The sequence below is a fragment of the Furipterus horrens genome, unplaced genomic scaffold (assembly GCF_987537825.1).
Source record: "Furipterus horrens unplaced genomic scaffold, mFurHor1.1.pri manual_scaffold_4, whole genome shotgun sequence".
Classification (NCBI taxonomy): Eukaryota; Metazoa; Chordata; class Mammalia; order Chiroptera; family Furipteridae; genus Furipterus; species Furipterus horrens.
Window position 1 is genome coordinate 11,923,309 of NW_028327174.1, and position 14,810 is coordinate 11,938,118.

The following is a 14,810-nucleotide window of genomic DNA, read 5'->3' on the forward strand; positions in this document are numbered from 1 at the left end:
GTGTATCAAATATTAAATGTGCATGTCTTATACATTAAATACTTTTCAAGGAATTATTTCTAGAAAAAAGAGAACAAATGCCCCTACATTTTTAAGATATATGCATAAAGATGTGTTCAGCAAGGTTTATAATCACAGTTAAAAAACACAAAGCCCACTCTTGCTGACAGTCCTTGTCTAACCTGTCCAGGTTTGAAAAGTTACATTATGTTACTATATAGTCAGTTAAATAATGATAGAATTACAGATGATTTTTTTCCTTTGTAAGATATATCAGAGTAGATTTTATAATTTAAAAAAACTTTTCTACCCACCCTGGGAAATAACAATTCCCTGAAGTCACAGCCTTCTCAATGAAAATCACTATAAGGAGGTGTTGTGTAGGACTTATTAATATAACATCTGACAATAAATAGCTGCTATTATGATTACTATCTCCATTATTTTCCAGTTAACACTTTTTGATAAGCAGAAATAAAACAGAGTACCTCAGCAAAACAGCTTATACCATATTAACTACCAATTCTTAGAGAAAACAGGCATGTATTCAGACATTCTGGTACTGTGAACTTGAGCGAGTCCCTAAATTTTTAAAATACCCATATCTGCAAAATGGAGATACCAACCAAAGTGCCAAACTCTGAGGGTTGTTTTGAGGAGCAAATGAGATAAATTAAGTATAACTTATTTGAAAAAGTAAATTACTATACAAACACATTTACTGTAGGAAGCTGGTTTTAAGCATATTGCTAGATTGTCTGATGCCTAGCACAATTCTTGATATCTAGGGAGCATACATTTCTTATTTATATATTTTTGAATTTGTAAATTTATATTTTCTTGCTGCATATTTAAAGTTTGATGCAAGTATAATTATTTGATATGCAAATCATGAGCGTTTCAATTTTTCCAGCCTCCACTGTTATAATAGAAAAACTATTTTTAAAATTTGTGTACATTTTGCCCCTTTGTCTTCTTTTAGGAATGGAACATTACTAAACTTTCAATTGAGTATGATTCTGAGCCCTTTGGAAAGGAACGAGATGCAGCTATTAAGAAACTGGCTACTGAAGCTGGAGTAGAAGTAATTGTACGAATTTCCCATACATTATATGACCTAGACAAGTAAGTATTTTTTTTTCTTGTTTTTATTATAGTAAAATACACATAACCCAATATTTGTAATATTAAGCATTTTTAAGTGTACAGTTCAGTAGTAGTACCTACGTAGACAAATCAATTTTAACCTATGGGAAACATACATTCATAGAGTTGTGGGAGAATTAAATAAATATGTATTAAATCCTTACCATAACTGCTGTGATTTTTACTTACTCAGTTACAGATACCAAACTTACAGACATAGTGTATAATAAAATCAAAATACTCAGAATTGTAGTTTCAAAACTATTAAGAGTATAAAAACTCTCCTTGACTGTTCTAACTGAACCTACTGTTGGTCTTGCCTTTCTGGACTCTTAGAAATATTAATTTTATAGTTTATATGATACTTAGGCATAAACTGCCTTGCTATAGTTTGTGATTGTCTTAGGTTATTTTACCTCATGTGTGTATATCTTGTCTATCTACATTTTAAATCCGGGCACAAATTGTATGAAATATTACTTTGCACAGCCGTAGTCCTCTGAACAATGGCATAGTATTATATTTTTTTAAGTGTATTTCTTGAAATACCAGTCCTTAGTGATGCCTTGTCCAACAAAGAGTCTGTGGTCAAGTTTAAATTTAGAAATTATATGCTGTGAATTTTGAAGGTTCATAAGATTCACTAACTTACGAATCTTTGGTACACTGCTATCCTTGAAAGTGCTGAAAAATCATCATTTATATACTTTTAAAAATATTTTACTTTTTAAGTTACTTATACGTTAATAAAGCTAATTATAAGTAAAATGACAAAATGGTGATTTGATTCAGCAAGGGTCTTCATATATCCTTCTGTAATAAACCTGCCTTCTAGTTTACCAGTTTTTTCCTTAATTTTGAGTTGATAGCAAGAAGGAGGCAAAATAGAATAAGAGCAGTTGCTTCTAAGTAGAAGACTCAGTGTTATGCATAAAATTGGATTATGTATTGAATCGAATGTGAATATTAACCATATATCATACATCATAAAACAGTGTAACATATAGAAAACATTTTTCTGAAGTTTTTATTTTGTTTTTCTTATGTAGTTAGCAGTAGTGTCGTTGCAGTATTATTACAGTTTACAAATTTCATTATGACCCTATGTATAAACTCAAAGTATTACACCAAAACAATAAAATCAGAGAGGATAGTTTTTATTGTGATTACTTCTAGTACATATAATTGATACATAATGTATATGGCATAGTGAAAAATGTACAGTATTTGGATTAAGAAAAACCTTACTTGTTATTTATTAGCTATGCAACCTTGACTTATTGAACTCTCTCAGTAGGCTTTAGTTCCTGACCATAAAATGATGGAATTGGATTTTACCTGTGATTCTTTATTAAGGCTAAATGCTTAGCAGATGACCATAATAAAAATAATAATTAGTCATTCCCAAATAGTGTCTAATTGAAACTACCATTGACAAAGGCTAATCTTTCCTTTAGTGCAACTCAATTGAAGCAATCAGTGATCAAAAGTAAACATAAAATATGTACGTAAGATACATAAACTATGTATATAAAATAAGTATGCTGACATTTTTAACAAAACTGTGTGCACAAGAGAAACTAGCAAGTGATGATCACTACAGTAATATAGAATCCTAATTAATGAAACTTGTTTGCTTCTTCATATAGTATTGGCTTTGTTTAGTTTTTATTGAGGATTAAGAGATTCTTTGAGCTGAGTTATAATACATTTTTACATTTGCATATTTTTATATTATTGCCTTTGGGCTAATTTAGTCACTTGTTTGTTTGTTTTCCACTCAGAGGTGCTTAATACCCTTTGTCTCAAAGGTTTTGTATATTATTGACACCTAGCAGATGTCTAGAAAATGATTTTTAGATTCATTAACCATTTTTTAACAAATTTCCTGGTCATTCTCCTAGAAGTCTTAAGTAATTAATTTTATTTACTTTCTGATTTTTAAGCCTTTTCACAGCTTGTCAAAATATATTGCCATTTTTTTAATACTAACCGGATTTTACTAACTTTTGTGATAGGATCATAGAACTCAATGGTGGACAACCACCTCTTACTTATAAAAGATTCCAGACTCTCATCAGCAAAATGCAACCACTAGATATACCAGTAGAGACAATTACTACGGAAGTGATAGAAAAGTGCACAACTCCTCTGTCTGATGACCATGATGAGAAATACGGAGTCCCTTCACTGGAAGAACTAGGTGGGTATAAATGGTAAACAGGTGAAACTTAAGAGTTAATAAATCACTCAGAATATCCCATTTCTGATTTGACATGTATTTTGCACTGAGAGTAAGAAAGCTAGGAGAAAAAGATAGAAGAAATTCAAACTAGGAAGTGATAAATCTGCATTATTTATGTGATCTAAGATATGTGATCTGTTGTCACCTTAAAATATACATTTTAAAGAACAGAGAACATGTTATTTCTTTCATATATGAGGATCTATCCATGGTCATCAATTCATTTTGATGCTACTGTCATAATTTTTCTGCAAAGTAATTTTTCTTGTAATTATTGAGGCTAAATAAAAACCACTTATGTTCCAGAAGAATATTTTTTTATTAATTTATTTATTTATTTTAGGTTTTGATACAGATGGTTTACCCTCTGCAGTATGGCCAGGCGGAGAAACTGAAGCGCTTACACGTTTGGAAAGGCATTTGGAAAGAAAGGTATGATAATATTCGTTATGCTCATATTTCCAAATTGTCATTTTAAAAAATAGTATCACTTTTTTGAAAACAAAAGACTGTTGAAACAAAAAATTGAGAGAACTACTTAAAATAGCACAATCCTAATTGTATGAAAATTAACAGCTGTGTCTTCATTTAATAGCATTTTCCTCTTCTGATTATTTCCTTTTTAGCTATTACCAACACTACCTCTTCTATTCTTTTTGTATAAGTTGGTATACGGTGATCATAACTTGGAAGCTAGGATAGAGTTCTTCTATTTCGCTTTTATGTCAGGGTCAAAGAGACAGGTGGACGGTGCTCTCAGCCTTGTGTTAGGAATTTAAAGGCGATTTTTCATACGAATATGTGCTACGTGAGGATGGCTGAAGCACACAAACAAAAATGCTCACTTTTATCTTTTCTTATTTTTTATTAAAACTTATCGTTTGTGTCTGGAAAAATAAGATTTTATTCCCCCAGAACTATATAACAGTTTTTAAAAAGCTAAATCTAAATTTTAAAATGGAAAAGTTAGCATAATTCTCTGTATCTTTTCAGGCTTGGGTGGCAAACTTTGAAAGACCTCGAATGAATGCGAATTCCCTGCTGGCCAGCCCTACTGGACTCAGTCCTTACCTGCGATTTGGTTGTTTGTCTTGTCGACTGTTTTACTTCAAACTAACAGATCTCTACAAAAAGGTATTAACTAAAACTGAATTTTATTTTTCAAAATACTTTTTTAAAAATTGCTTTTAATACTTCTTTGCTTTTTAATCTTAGGTAAAAAAGAACAGTTCCCCTCCTCTTTCCCTTTATGGGCAACTATTATGGCGTGAGTTTTTCTATACAGCAGCAACAAATAACCCACGCTTTGATAAAATGGAAGGAAACCCCATCTGTGTTCAGATTCCTTGGGATAAGAATCCTGAGGCTTTAGCAAAATGGGCAGAAGGCCGGACAGGTTTTCCATGGATCGATGCCATCATGACACAGCTTCGTCAGGAGGGTTGGATTCACCACTTGGCCAGACATGCAGTTGCTTGCTTCCTGACACGAGGTGACCTGTGGATTAGTTGGGAAGAAGGAATGAAGGTAAGTGTTCTAAATAATGTAGCATGGGCTTATTTTGAAGGACTCTGTACCTTAGTAAAACATTTCCTAGAAGTTGTCTATTATGTAGATTCATTTATAGTCTAGTTTTTCAATGGACAAAGCATTTAATTCCCACAACATCATCACACTTCTGCAGACCAGAAAGGTGTAATCAGACAGGAGATACGGTAAAAACTGATTCAATGAACCTCAAGTCATTCCTATGGCTAAACCAGCCTCACCATCAAGGGAGCTATATGAGTTAACATTACGGACCTAACTGCATCAGTATGTATTTAGGTGACCATTTCAGAGAGCATACACCCAAGAGTTTTTAGAAAGAGTGAATTCATAGTATAAATTTTAAAATATATATCATTTTACCTCACTTCAACATCACAGCTTTTTAGTAATACTTCTATTATGTAAAGTGAAGCATACTGTATTTTGTGACATCATCTTATGCTTATACGTAACAGGACTTACACATATGTTTTACGTTCTTACCTGTATTATAAATTTCACCTCTGCAAGGACCATTTCTGATCCTATGCTTTTTTTTTTTTTTTTTGTATCTGTTATATTTCCTAGTACAAAGTTGTACATAGGATAGATTATGTAGCACATACTTCATGAATTTATTAAAAAATCATTAAATATTTTAATTCTGTTTTCCTTTTGAATCATTCCAAACTTTAACTCTGTCATGCCAGTGTATTTTCAAAGGTCATTTATACTTGGGTACTCCCTTTATGGAGGCCAGTGTACCAAGCTTCTAAGTTTCTGTTGGTGGTTTATTTGGAAGCATTTTTGCTTTCTTGAAAGTGTTTAGTGCTTTTATTTTTCTTCCATTTTTTTGATCTTCTCATATACCTTTTAAATCAGTGACTTCAATAATATTTTTACCCTCCTCCCACATAACACTGCAAAGATTAGAAAGGTAAATTCAATTCAGAAATCCATTTATATTACCAATATGTTTCTTTTCCTGAAATAACTCATTATAGAACAAAACATAGGCAAGGCAGCTAACTTTGGAATGTTAAATTTACAGTTCTCTGCTAGATTTTCTTTGTCTTAACTTTTGATCTGCAGAGATCTAGAAAATGCTTGCTTTGAGAATTATGTATGTGTAAACTAACTGGTCACTGTTACTTCTGAAGGTATTTGAAGAATTATTGCTTGATGCAGATTGGAGCATAAATGCTGGAAGTTGGATGTGGCTGTCTTGTAGTTCCTTTTTTCAACAGTTTTTTCACTGCTATTGCCCTGTTGGTTTTGGTAGGAGAACAGATCCCAATGGAGACTATATCAGGTAAATCAAGGGTGATTATTTTTAAGTTTGGAATAACTAATCCAGGAAGAGCTCTTCATATTTAAGCAATACTTAAGGTATGCCCCACTCATGATGGTCAGCAGAGATGAGGAGAAGGGTAAACAAATCATTTAAATGCTGTTGATTTGATTTTGGTCATTCATAGCTAATAAATAAATAGTTTGTTATAATTTGCTTATAGTTCATTTTATTAATAATTTTTCTCCCTTCTCCCCAAAGGCGATATTTGCCTATTCTAAGAGGCTTCCCTGCAAAATATATCTATGATCCTTGGAATGCACCAGAAGGTATCCAAAAGGTAGCCAAATGCTTGATAGGAGTTAATTATCCTAAACCAATGGTGAACCATGCCGAGGCGAGCCGTCTGAACATCGAGAGGATGAAGCAGATCTATCAGCAGCTTTCACGCTACCGAGGACTGGGTATGTCAGGAAATGCCTTCGGTTTGTTTCCTTGGCAGCTGTTTATGTACCTTTTCTTGATTTTATCTTGATCATAATTTAATAGGATTTTTTTTTCCTTTAGGTCTTCTTGCATCAGTGCCTTCTAATCCTAATGGGAATGGAGGTCTTATGGGGTATTCTCCTGGAGAAAATATCCCAGGTTGTAGCAACAGTGGAAGTAAGAGAAAAAATTTCTGTACTTAAAATCAAGAGATTAATAATCAAATATATTATTTATTAAATCTCACTATATTTTAAAAAATCTTACTTTAAAACCTGTGAAGTAATTCTTCATACACATGCAATCATGTGTACACACATACGTACAACATACATCCTAACTCCATTAATAGCATTTTAGATATAGAAAGCAGTATTATTGCATGTAGTAGAATTTGGGTCAAGATGAAGATGATCTTGCAAACTGAATGAGGAGAGCAATTTTAAGAATAAAATAAAACTAAAATATTATATTTTCAGAATGCTCATTATTTTTTGCTCTCTTTAGGTATATATATCAGCTGTAAGGTCATAAGTTAAGATCAGTGGTCCTGTGAACATGGCCAAAAAATTTATCATACAACTTTAGTTCTTTTAGTTACCACATATATTCCTAATACGGGTAGTATTAATGTCAAGATGTCACTATGTATTTGCAATTTGAATTATTATTAGTTTTCAAAGGTTCTAACCAAAAAGAGCATGAAACTAATTTGATTAAAAACAAGGCAGCATTTGAGAAATGCTCATTTTTTTGGAAAAAGAAGTCAGATGTTCAAAATTATTATTAAAAGTAAACCTTCTTTAAAATATTGAAACTTCCTGAATTCAGAAATACCCTGCATCCTTTTGAGAGAGAGCGTGCGCTTTATTCTCCACCAGTTAGCTTAGGGAGAAAGGAACAAAGGCGCTCACATTTTTACTACCTACTTTGTTTTTGGTATAAGGAGATTTTTGCCACATTCTAAGAGTAACCTGGGGAGGTGATGGTGGGAGTCTCATTTCATAATTAGGGAAATAAGCCTAGGAAGGTTTGGTAATTTAACCAAAATCCCAAAGTTAGGAAGTAGTTGAGCTAAGATTCAGATCCAAGTTGAATGAAAGTTCTTATTCTTTCCTGTATCGCTGGGCCTCTTCTGCAGCTGTAATGCCATATGTAATGTTTATAAGATAAAGTATTTTATTATTGGAATGTGTTTTACCTGGCTGTCAAATAGCTGCCAGTGATGCCAGTATACTTCAGAAATGTTCTTTCTCAGAGTCTCCTAACAATTTGAAGTAAACTGATAAGGTAGCAGTAAGTTATCATTTCAAAAGTTTTGTCAGATCTGTTTTTCAGTTCCCAGCCTGCCTTTTCTGTCCACACATGAGGCCAGGGGACAGGCTCTGTGAAGCACTAAGACAACAGGCAGGCAGCAGCAGGGTGGGAAACATGCTGTTCCTTAGTCTGCTCAAATTTGTCTTTATTATTTGAAGTTACTTGCAAAATGTAATCATAGTAATAAGTTAAATTGGAATAATTTTGCTTCCCAAATCCATAAAATATGATATTTTATGATATAACAGGATTAATAAATCTTAAAAGTACTCGAATCATGTAAATATTTGCTGTGTAATACACTTTGTAGACTAGGTGCTGTGAGGCTTTCAAAACACAGAAGACATAAAAGCTACAGTGAGCTTACAGTCTAAGCGGGGGTGTGGAAGGGAAACAAAAACAAATGAAAAACAGGGATGAACTGTCAGATGCTGTCACCACAAAAAGGGAGAGATTATTGAGAAACAAAGGAAGAGGGTCCTTGGCAGCGTTTGGGTGGGCAGCTGGAGGAGAGAGCATCGTGGGCCTGGAGGCGGGCATGACCGTGGGAAGAGCCTCAGGATTTGGCCTGTGCTGTGAAGCGTTTCTCCCCTCAGGCGTCTGCTCCATTTGAAAGGACTTACATACTTCCGAAGCATGTCCCTTTGTGCCCTATCCTTACCCTGTTGTAGGCATTTATCTTACAGTGTCCCACAGGGCACCTGAAAGGGCAAGATTCTTTATGACTTTTCTTAGGTTTTTAAAGGACTCTGGAAAATTCTTAATCCCTGCCACACACATTGCATTTCCTTCCTCTTATTTTTGTAGATATTTTTTGTGCTTATGAAATGAATAAGCTATATAAATACATATCTTGAAGTATTTTTGTTCTTGTAATAAAACAGACCACAATTTTTATTTAACTTATAGTTTAATTTTTTTCTATTATAAAACATCTGTTTGGCATTACTAGTCATAGGGGAAGTTCAAATGAAAATAAGAGATAGTACTTCACACCTATTTAGGGTGATCAGCTATCACTGATTACCTGGGATTGAGGGGTTTCTTGGGGCATGGGACTTTCAGTGCTAACACTTGAAGAGTCCTGGGCAAACTGGGGAAAGTTGGTCATCCTGTGCCCATTCAGGTGGTTAGAATGAAAAAGGTAATAACAAGTGTTGCAGAGGATATAAAGAGACCAGGACCCTTATACACTGCTATGAGGTGGTATGTAAAATGGTACAGCCATTTCGAAAAACAGTTTTGGCAGTTTCTTGAAAGCTAAACATAAATTTAACATACAACCCAGAAATTCCATTCCTAAGTATCTATCCAAAAGAAATGAAAACATATGTCTACATGAAGACAAATGAGGATGTTTATTATAGCCTTATTTATAATAGTCAAAATGTGGTACATCCATACAATGGAAAATTAATTCATAAAAAGGAACAAAATACTGATATGTGCTGTAACGTAACCCTCAAGGATAAACCTCTAAAATATTAAGTTAAAGAAAAGAAGCCAGATACAAAAGACTACATATTGCATGCCTGCATTTATATGAACTGTACAGAAAAGGCATGTCTTTAAAAGAGGCTACTTTAGGCTTAGGGGTGAGAATGCTGTACTGTAACCAGCTGAGCTACCTGGCCAGGGCTGATTTGAATTGTTTTAACTCTGACGGGCACTTGGAAAGATCTCCAGGGACTCATGCTTTAGACAGTCACTGAGGGTGGAGTGTGGAGTAGAGAAGGACAAAAGGTGAAGAAAGGATGAATATCTCACTGTTGCTGTATGTTTTGCCTTTATGGTCAAGTGTCTGTTGTCATCCAGTAAAGAAATGTTTTTTAGAAAATGACTACCAGTGATTTTGCCTTTGAACAGTCAGTATGTTTTCCTGATTGGGTATGTGATTTTTGGATCATACGAAGAATTGAGGTTTAGTCTTAAAAAGCATACGTGACCTTATATACAAATACTAATAATTGGATTTGTAGTCTTAATACGTACAACTTGTAATTTATTTTAAGGAATTGTACTGTGTTTTAAATACCAGCAGGTTGCACTCAAGGAAGTGGTATTTTACATTTTGCTCATGGAGACAGTCAGCAGACTCACCTGTTAAAGCAAGGTAAGAATTAAGCATTTGAGCACACTGTTCTTTTCACCTTTCCTATTTTAAACGTACATTTTTGAAATGTGTAGGAAGAAGCTCCATGGGCACTGGTCTCAGCAGTGGGAAACGCCCGAGTCAGGAAGAAGACACACAAAGTATCGGCCCTAAAGTCCAGCGACAGAGCAGTAATTAGGTAAGTATTTTACAGCCTTATTTCTTGCTTTAGTGGAGTGTGATCAACATAAATTAAGATAATTTCCAAAATGGAGCCAAACTCTATTTTCAAACCAGAGAGGCATAAATTTTTCAAGGATTGTTACAAAATCAGTCCTTAAACAAGAGAAATGGATCTGTATTGAACAAAGTGCTTGCACTCAGTTTTACGGTCATTTTAATCAATAAATCTTTAAATTTGAAAAGCTTATGAATTTCTGCTCAAGTTTTCTTTTTCTCAGAAAAAGACATCCTTTTCATTTCCTTCCTGTGATCACGAGTCTAAAACAATGAAAGTGACTTTTTAATTTTAGTGGTATTAATATAACCCCTTTATGAACTTTTCCCAGAATCTTTGCCTCTTAAGTCTTTATAAATTTCTGTTATCTACTGTGACATTTCTAAAATCTAAATTCTTTCCAGTTTGGAAATAGTTTAATTTTTTTTTTTAATGTTGGCCCTTTTGAAAGCATCAAAAATCCATGCCTATATTCACTTCAGTTAGCTATGGGATATATTTAGGGATTTAAATTTATATGAAAAGCATTTTACAGTGCATTTGACAATTTCTAAAGTCTTTTGTTTCTTTAGTTATCTTAAACTATTTACATTTTAAAAATTATTGCTGTTTTTTTATTGTCAACCTTATTAGACTGTAAATTTCTTGGATAAAAGATCAGTATAAACACTCATCAAAATTTTATCATTTAATTCCTTGCAATCAAACTTTACCAAGTTGTTTTTTTTTTTTCCCCCTTAAATCACAGAAGACATTCAGGAGGAATACTGTTGCAGCTGAAATTGCTGGGGAGCTCAATCCTTTTTTCAGTTAAATTATTTAAAAATGTTCTTCATTGGTGGAAAGCAGTTGTTTCTAATGACATTTCTGTGGTTTTTAACTTTTTAATGAATTTCACATAAAACAAATGGTAATTTGTATATAAAGAACTTGGTAAAAAGAATTTGCTTAATGTAAATATAAATAGCACAATTAGTATAGACCCATCAGTATATTTTTGATAATTTTTCATGTATGGTAAAAGTTAAAGTGGCAAACTGATATTGTGATATTAAAAAAATCAGAGTTTTGAGAGACAGTGAGGGGAAATAGGAGGTTTTTAGATTTTCTTAAAAGACTTTGGTTAAATTTTCTTGACATCATTGTTTGCTTTAACTTTGCATTCTTTGATAATGTTTTAGCAAATGTGTAATAAAAATTGGTAGTTATAGCCTCTGTTAACACAGACAGTATATGTTTTAAAGCTTCATATATGCCTGTTTGACCAAACTTGTGGAAGTATCATGTGTTAAGTATTCTTTGTCTCCCTCTCTTTGTTCATATATAGCTAAAGTGACCTTTGTTATTAAAGTATATGCATATATGGAATCTTGTGTATTTGATGGCTGTTTTTCTTCTTTTTTTACTTTTTGTTTGAGGAAAGGGGGAGAACATTGGTTTGTGAGATGTGATTATAAAGTGGAGAGACTCTAATATAAACCACATGTCACCACTCTGAATGAAGGAACAGCTGCCATATACAGAGGTGGGCCAAAGTAGGTTTATAGTTGTGAGTACATGAAACACAGAGTTTATTTTTGTATTATTATTTTTTAAATATTACTTTACATACGGACAACTGTAAGCCTACTTTTGCCTACCCCTGTATTTAGAAAAATGGTATTATTCAAAATTATTCCAAATAAGAATATTGTCTTTCACATACTTTACACTTTTAAAAATAAAGTTATCTGCAAGAAATATGTTAAACCAAAGAGATTTTTTTTCAAGTAGTGGGGATTGTAACTATGAGTTAGTCAATACAGTATAACAGGTTAAGAATGTGGACTCTGGAGTCAAATGCCTTGCTCTGACACTCATTAGCTTTGAGACCTTGGACAAGTTATTAACCTTCTGTGCCTTCTTTGTTCTCATCTATAAAATGGGGGTGAGAGTAGTATCTGTTTCGTACTGCATATGAAATGCTCATGACAGTGCCTGGCAGATGGTAGGACATACTGGATAAATGTCAGCTCTAGGGTTGCTGTGCTGTGTAGCTCACTGGATGCTGCAGCCCTCGTTAGCTGCCGTTCTTGTTATTACTGTTATCCTTTTCCTGTCTCTGGTAGGCTAATTCTTGCCATTATAACAAGTAGCTTTTTGTTTTCCCATCTTTAGTAATGATAAATGTTCAGTGTGATAATATGTAAAGGTAACTCAAGATAATTTTGAGTCAAAAATACAGAAACAACAATAAATTTTAGATGGTAAGCATTTAAAAGTATACTGGATAATTAATTAATATTAATAAATTCTGTTACTGAGAAAAGAAAAATGTGACTTATCTTCTTTCACCCCTATTAATAAGGAGTAATATTTTGTTTCTCATAACATCCATATTTCACTGTACAGAATTGAAAAATTCATAGACCCAGAATTTGCCATCACTATTTAGGGAAATAAAGATTCAACTTTAATGTGAGTAAGTATTTCAGTAAAAGAACACTATTTCAGCAAACACACTGATGTGTAGGAGGATTTAATTTAATTTATTTTTTAAAGTATATTTTATTGATTATATTGTTATGGTAGTTCCAATTTTTCCCCCCTTTGTTCCTCTCTGCCCAGTACCCTCGTTCCCTCCAGCAATCCCACCCCTCCCTTAGTTCATGTCCATGGTCATGCATATAAGTTCTTTGGCCTTACCCTTTCCTATATTATTCTTAACTTCCCCCTGTCTATTTTGTACCAACCAATTATGCTTCTTAGTCCCTGCACCATTTCCCCATTTCTCCCCTTTCCCCCTCCCAGCTGATAACCCTCCAAATGATCCCCATACCTATGATCTGTTCCTATTCTGGTTTGCTTAGTTCTATTTTGTTTTTATTTTTTAGATTCAATTGTTGATAGTTGTGAGTTTGTTGTCATTTTAGTGTTCATAGTTTTGATCTTTTTCTTAAGTAAGTCCCTTTGACATTTCATATGATAATGGCTTGGTGATGATGGACTCTTTTAGCTTCGCCTTGTCTGGGAAGCACTTCATCTGCCCTTTCATTCCAAATGATAACTTTGCTGGATAGAGTAATCCTGGTTGTAGGTCCTTGCTTTTCATCCTTTTCATCACATTGAATACTGCTTGCCAGTCCCTTCTTGCCTGCAAAGTGTCTTTTGAGAAATCAGCTGATAGTCTTGTAGGCACCCCTTTGTAGGCAACTCTCCACTTCTCTCTTGCTGCTTTAGGATTCTCTTTATCTTTCACCTTTGGCATTTTAATCATGATGTGTCTTGGTGTGGTCCCCTCTGGGTCCAGCTCGCCCAGGACCCTCCATGCTTCCTGGACTTGTATGTCTATTTCCTTCACCAAATTTGGGGAGTTTTCCTTCATTACTTTATCACATAAGTTTTCAATTTCTTGCTCTTTCTCTTCTCCTTCTGGCACCCCCATGATTTAGATGTTGGCACGTTTAAAGTTGTCCTAGAGGTTCCTAAGCCTCTCCTCATTTTTTTAAATTCTTGCTTCCTCATTCTGTACTGGTTGACTGTTTTTCCTTCCTTATGTTTCAAATCACTGATTTGAACCCCGGTTTCCTTCTCTTCACCAGTGCTTTTGTGTGGATTTTCCTTCATTTCATTTAGCATAGCCTTCACTTCTTCTCTTATGCATTTGCCGTATTCAAGCATATCTGTCAAGCCTGTGAGCATCTTTATCACCAGTGTTTGGAATTCTGTGTCTGTTAGGTTGGCTCTTTCCTCGTCGCTTAGTTCTCCCACTGGAACCTTGATCCATTGTCTCTTTTGGGCCATACTTCTTTGTCTCCTCATCTTGACAGGCTCCTTTGTTTGTTTGCCTCTGTGTCTTAGGCAGAGCTGTCGCTCCTGTTATGTTGGAAGGGGCCGAGCCTTAGGGATTCGTCAGTACAGGGCGACCTGTTTCACCATGTTGTGGTGCTGTATGTGGGGGAGGGGTCTGAGAGGGAACAATGCCGCTTGCCCAGGACTCGCCCCTTTTCCAGGCACTTCTCCCACTTCCGTACGGGACTGGTGCCCCTCTAGCTACTGCCCTGGCCGTTGTTCCAAGAGTGGATGGGTCTGTGGACGTTCTAGGATCGTGGGGGCCCTTTAAACATGCAGATTCTGCTGAGAGACCGGCAGTTTCTCCCTCTGCCCCAATCCCCACTGGTTTGCACAGTCAGAAGCATTGAGGCTTGATTTTCCCTGGTTTTGGGACCGTGAGCTGTGCAGTCCAGTGAGGAGTTGGGAATGCTCCCCAGGTGTCCCTCCTGACTTTTTAAAATGTGTAACTGCTTTCTGCCGTCCTACCGCTGCTGCCACCACACCACGTCCTCTCCGCCCCTCCTACCTGTCTGGATGAGTATTTCTTCTTTATATCTTTGTTTGTTGGACTTCCATGCAGTTTGATTTTCTGCAACTTCTGGTTGTCTCTAGTTTTGAGGTAGTTGTATTCCTTCTTAGTTGTGGAGGGAGG

At 34.7% G+C, this 14,810-nt stretch overlaps 1 protein-coding gene across 2 annotated transcripts in view; it reads left to right on the forward strand.

Annotated features, from left to right (window-relative positions):
- CRY1 (cryptochrome circadian regulator 1) overlaps window positions 1-11,157 on the forward strand; it is a 55,976-nt gene extending 44,819 nt beyond the window's left edge. Inside the window, exons 3-13 of one of the 2 annotated variants that reach the window (XM_090272561.1) lie at window positions 983-1,125; window positions 3,165-3,349; window positions 3,735-3,823; window positions 4,385-4,525; window positions 4,607-4,918; window positions 6,082-6,233; window positions 6,474-6,676; window positions 6,780-6,875; window positions 10,057-10,128; window positions 10,203-10,306; window positions 11,094-11,157. In XM_090272561.1, the coding sequence (XP_090128687.1) occupies window positions 983-1,125; window positions 3,165-3,349; window positions 3,735-3,823; window positions 4,385-4,525; window positions 4,607-4,918; window positions 6,082-6,233; window positions 6,474-6,676; window positions 6,780-6,875; window positions 10,057-10,128; window positions 10,203-10,306 (1,497 nt within the window). In that variant the 3' untranslated portion in view covers window positions 11,094-11,157. Of the gene's footprint in view, window positions 1-982; window positions 1,126-3,164; window positions 3,350-3,734; window positions 3,824-4,384; window positions 4,526-4,606; window positions 4,919-6,081; window positions 6,234-6,473; window positions 6,677-6,779; window positions 6,876-10,053; window positions 10,129-10,202; window positions 10,307-11,093 lie in introns of both variants that reach the window. The other variant, XM_090272560.1, reaches the window with a different exon arrangement.
- Window positions 11,158-14,810: the final 3,653 nt, after the last annotated feature.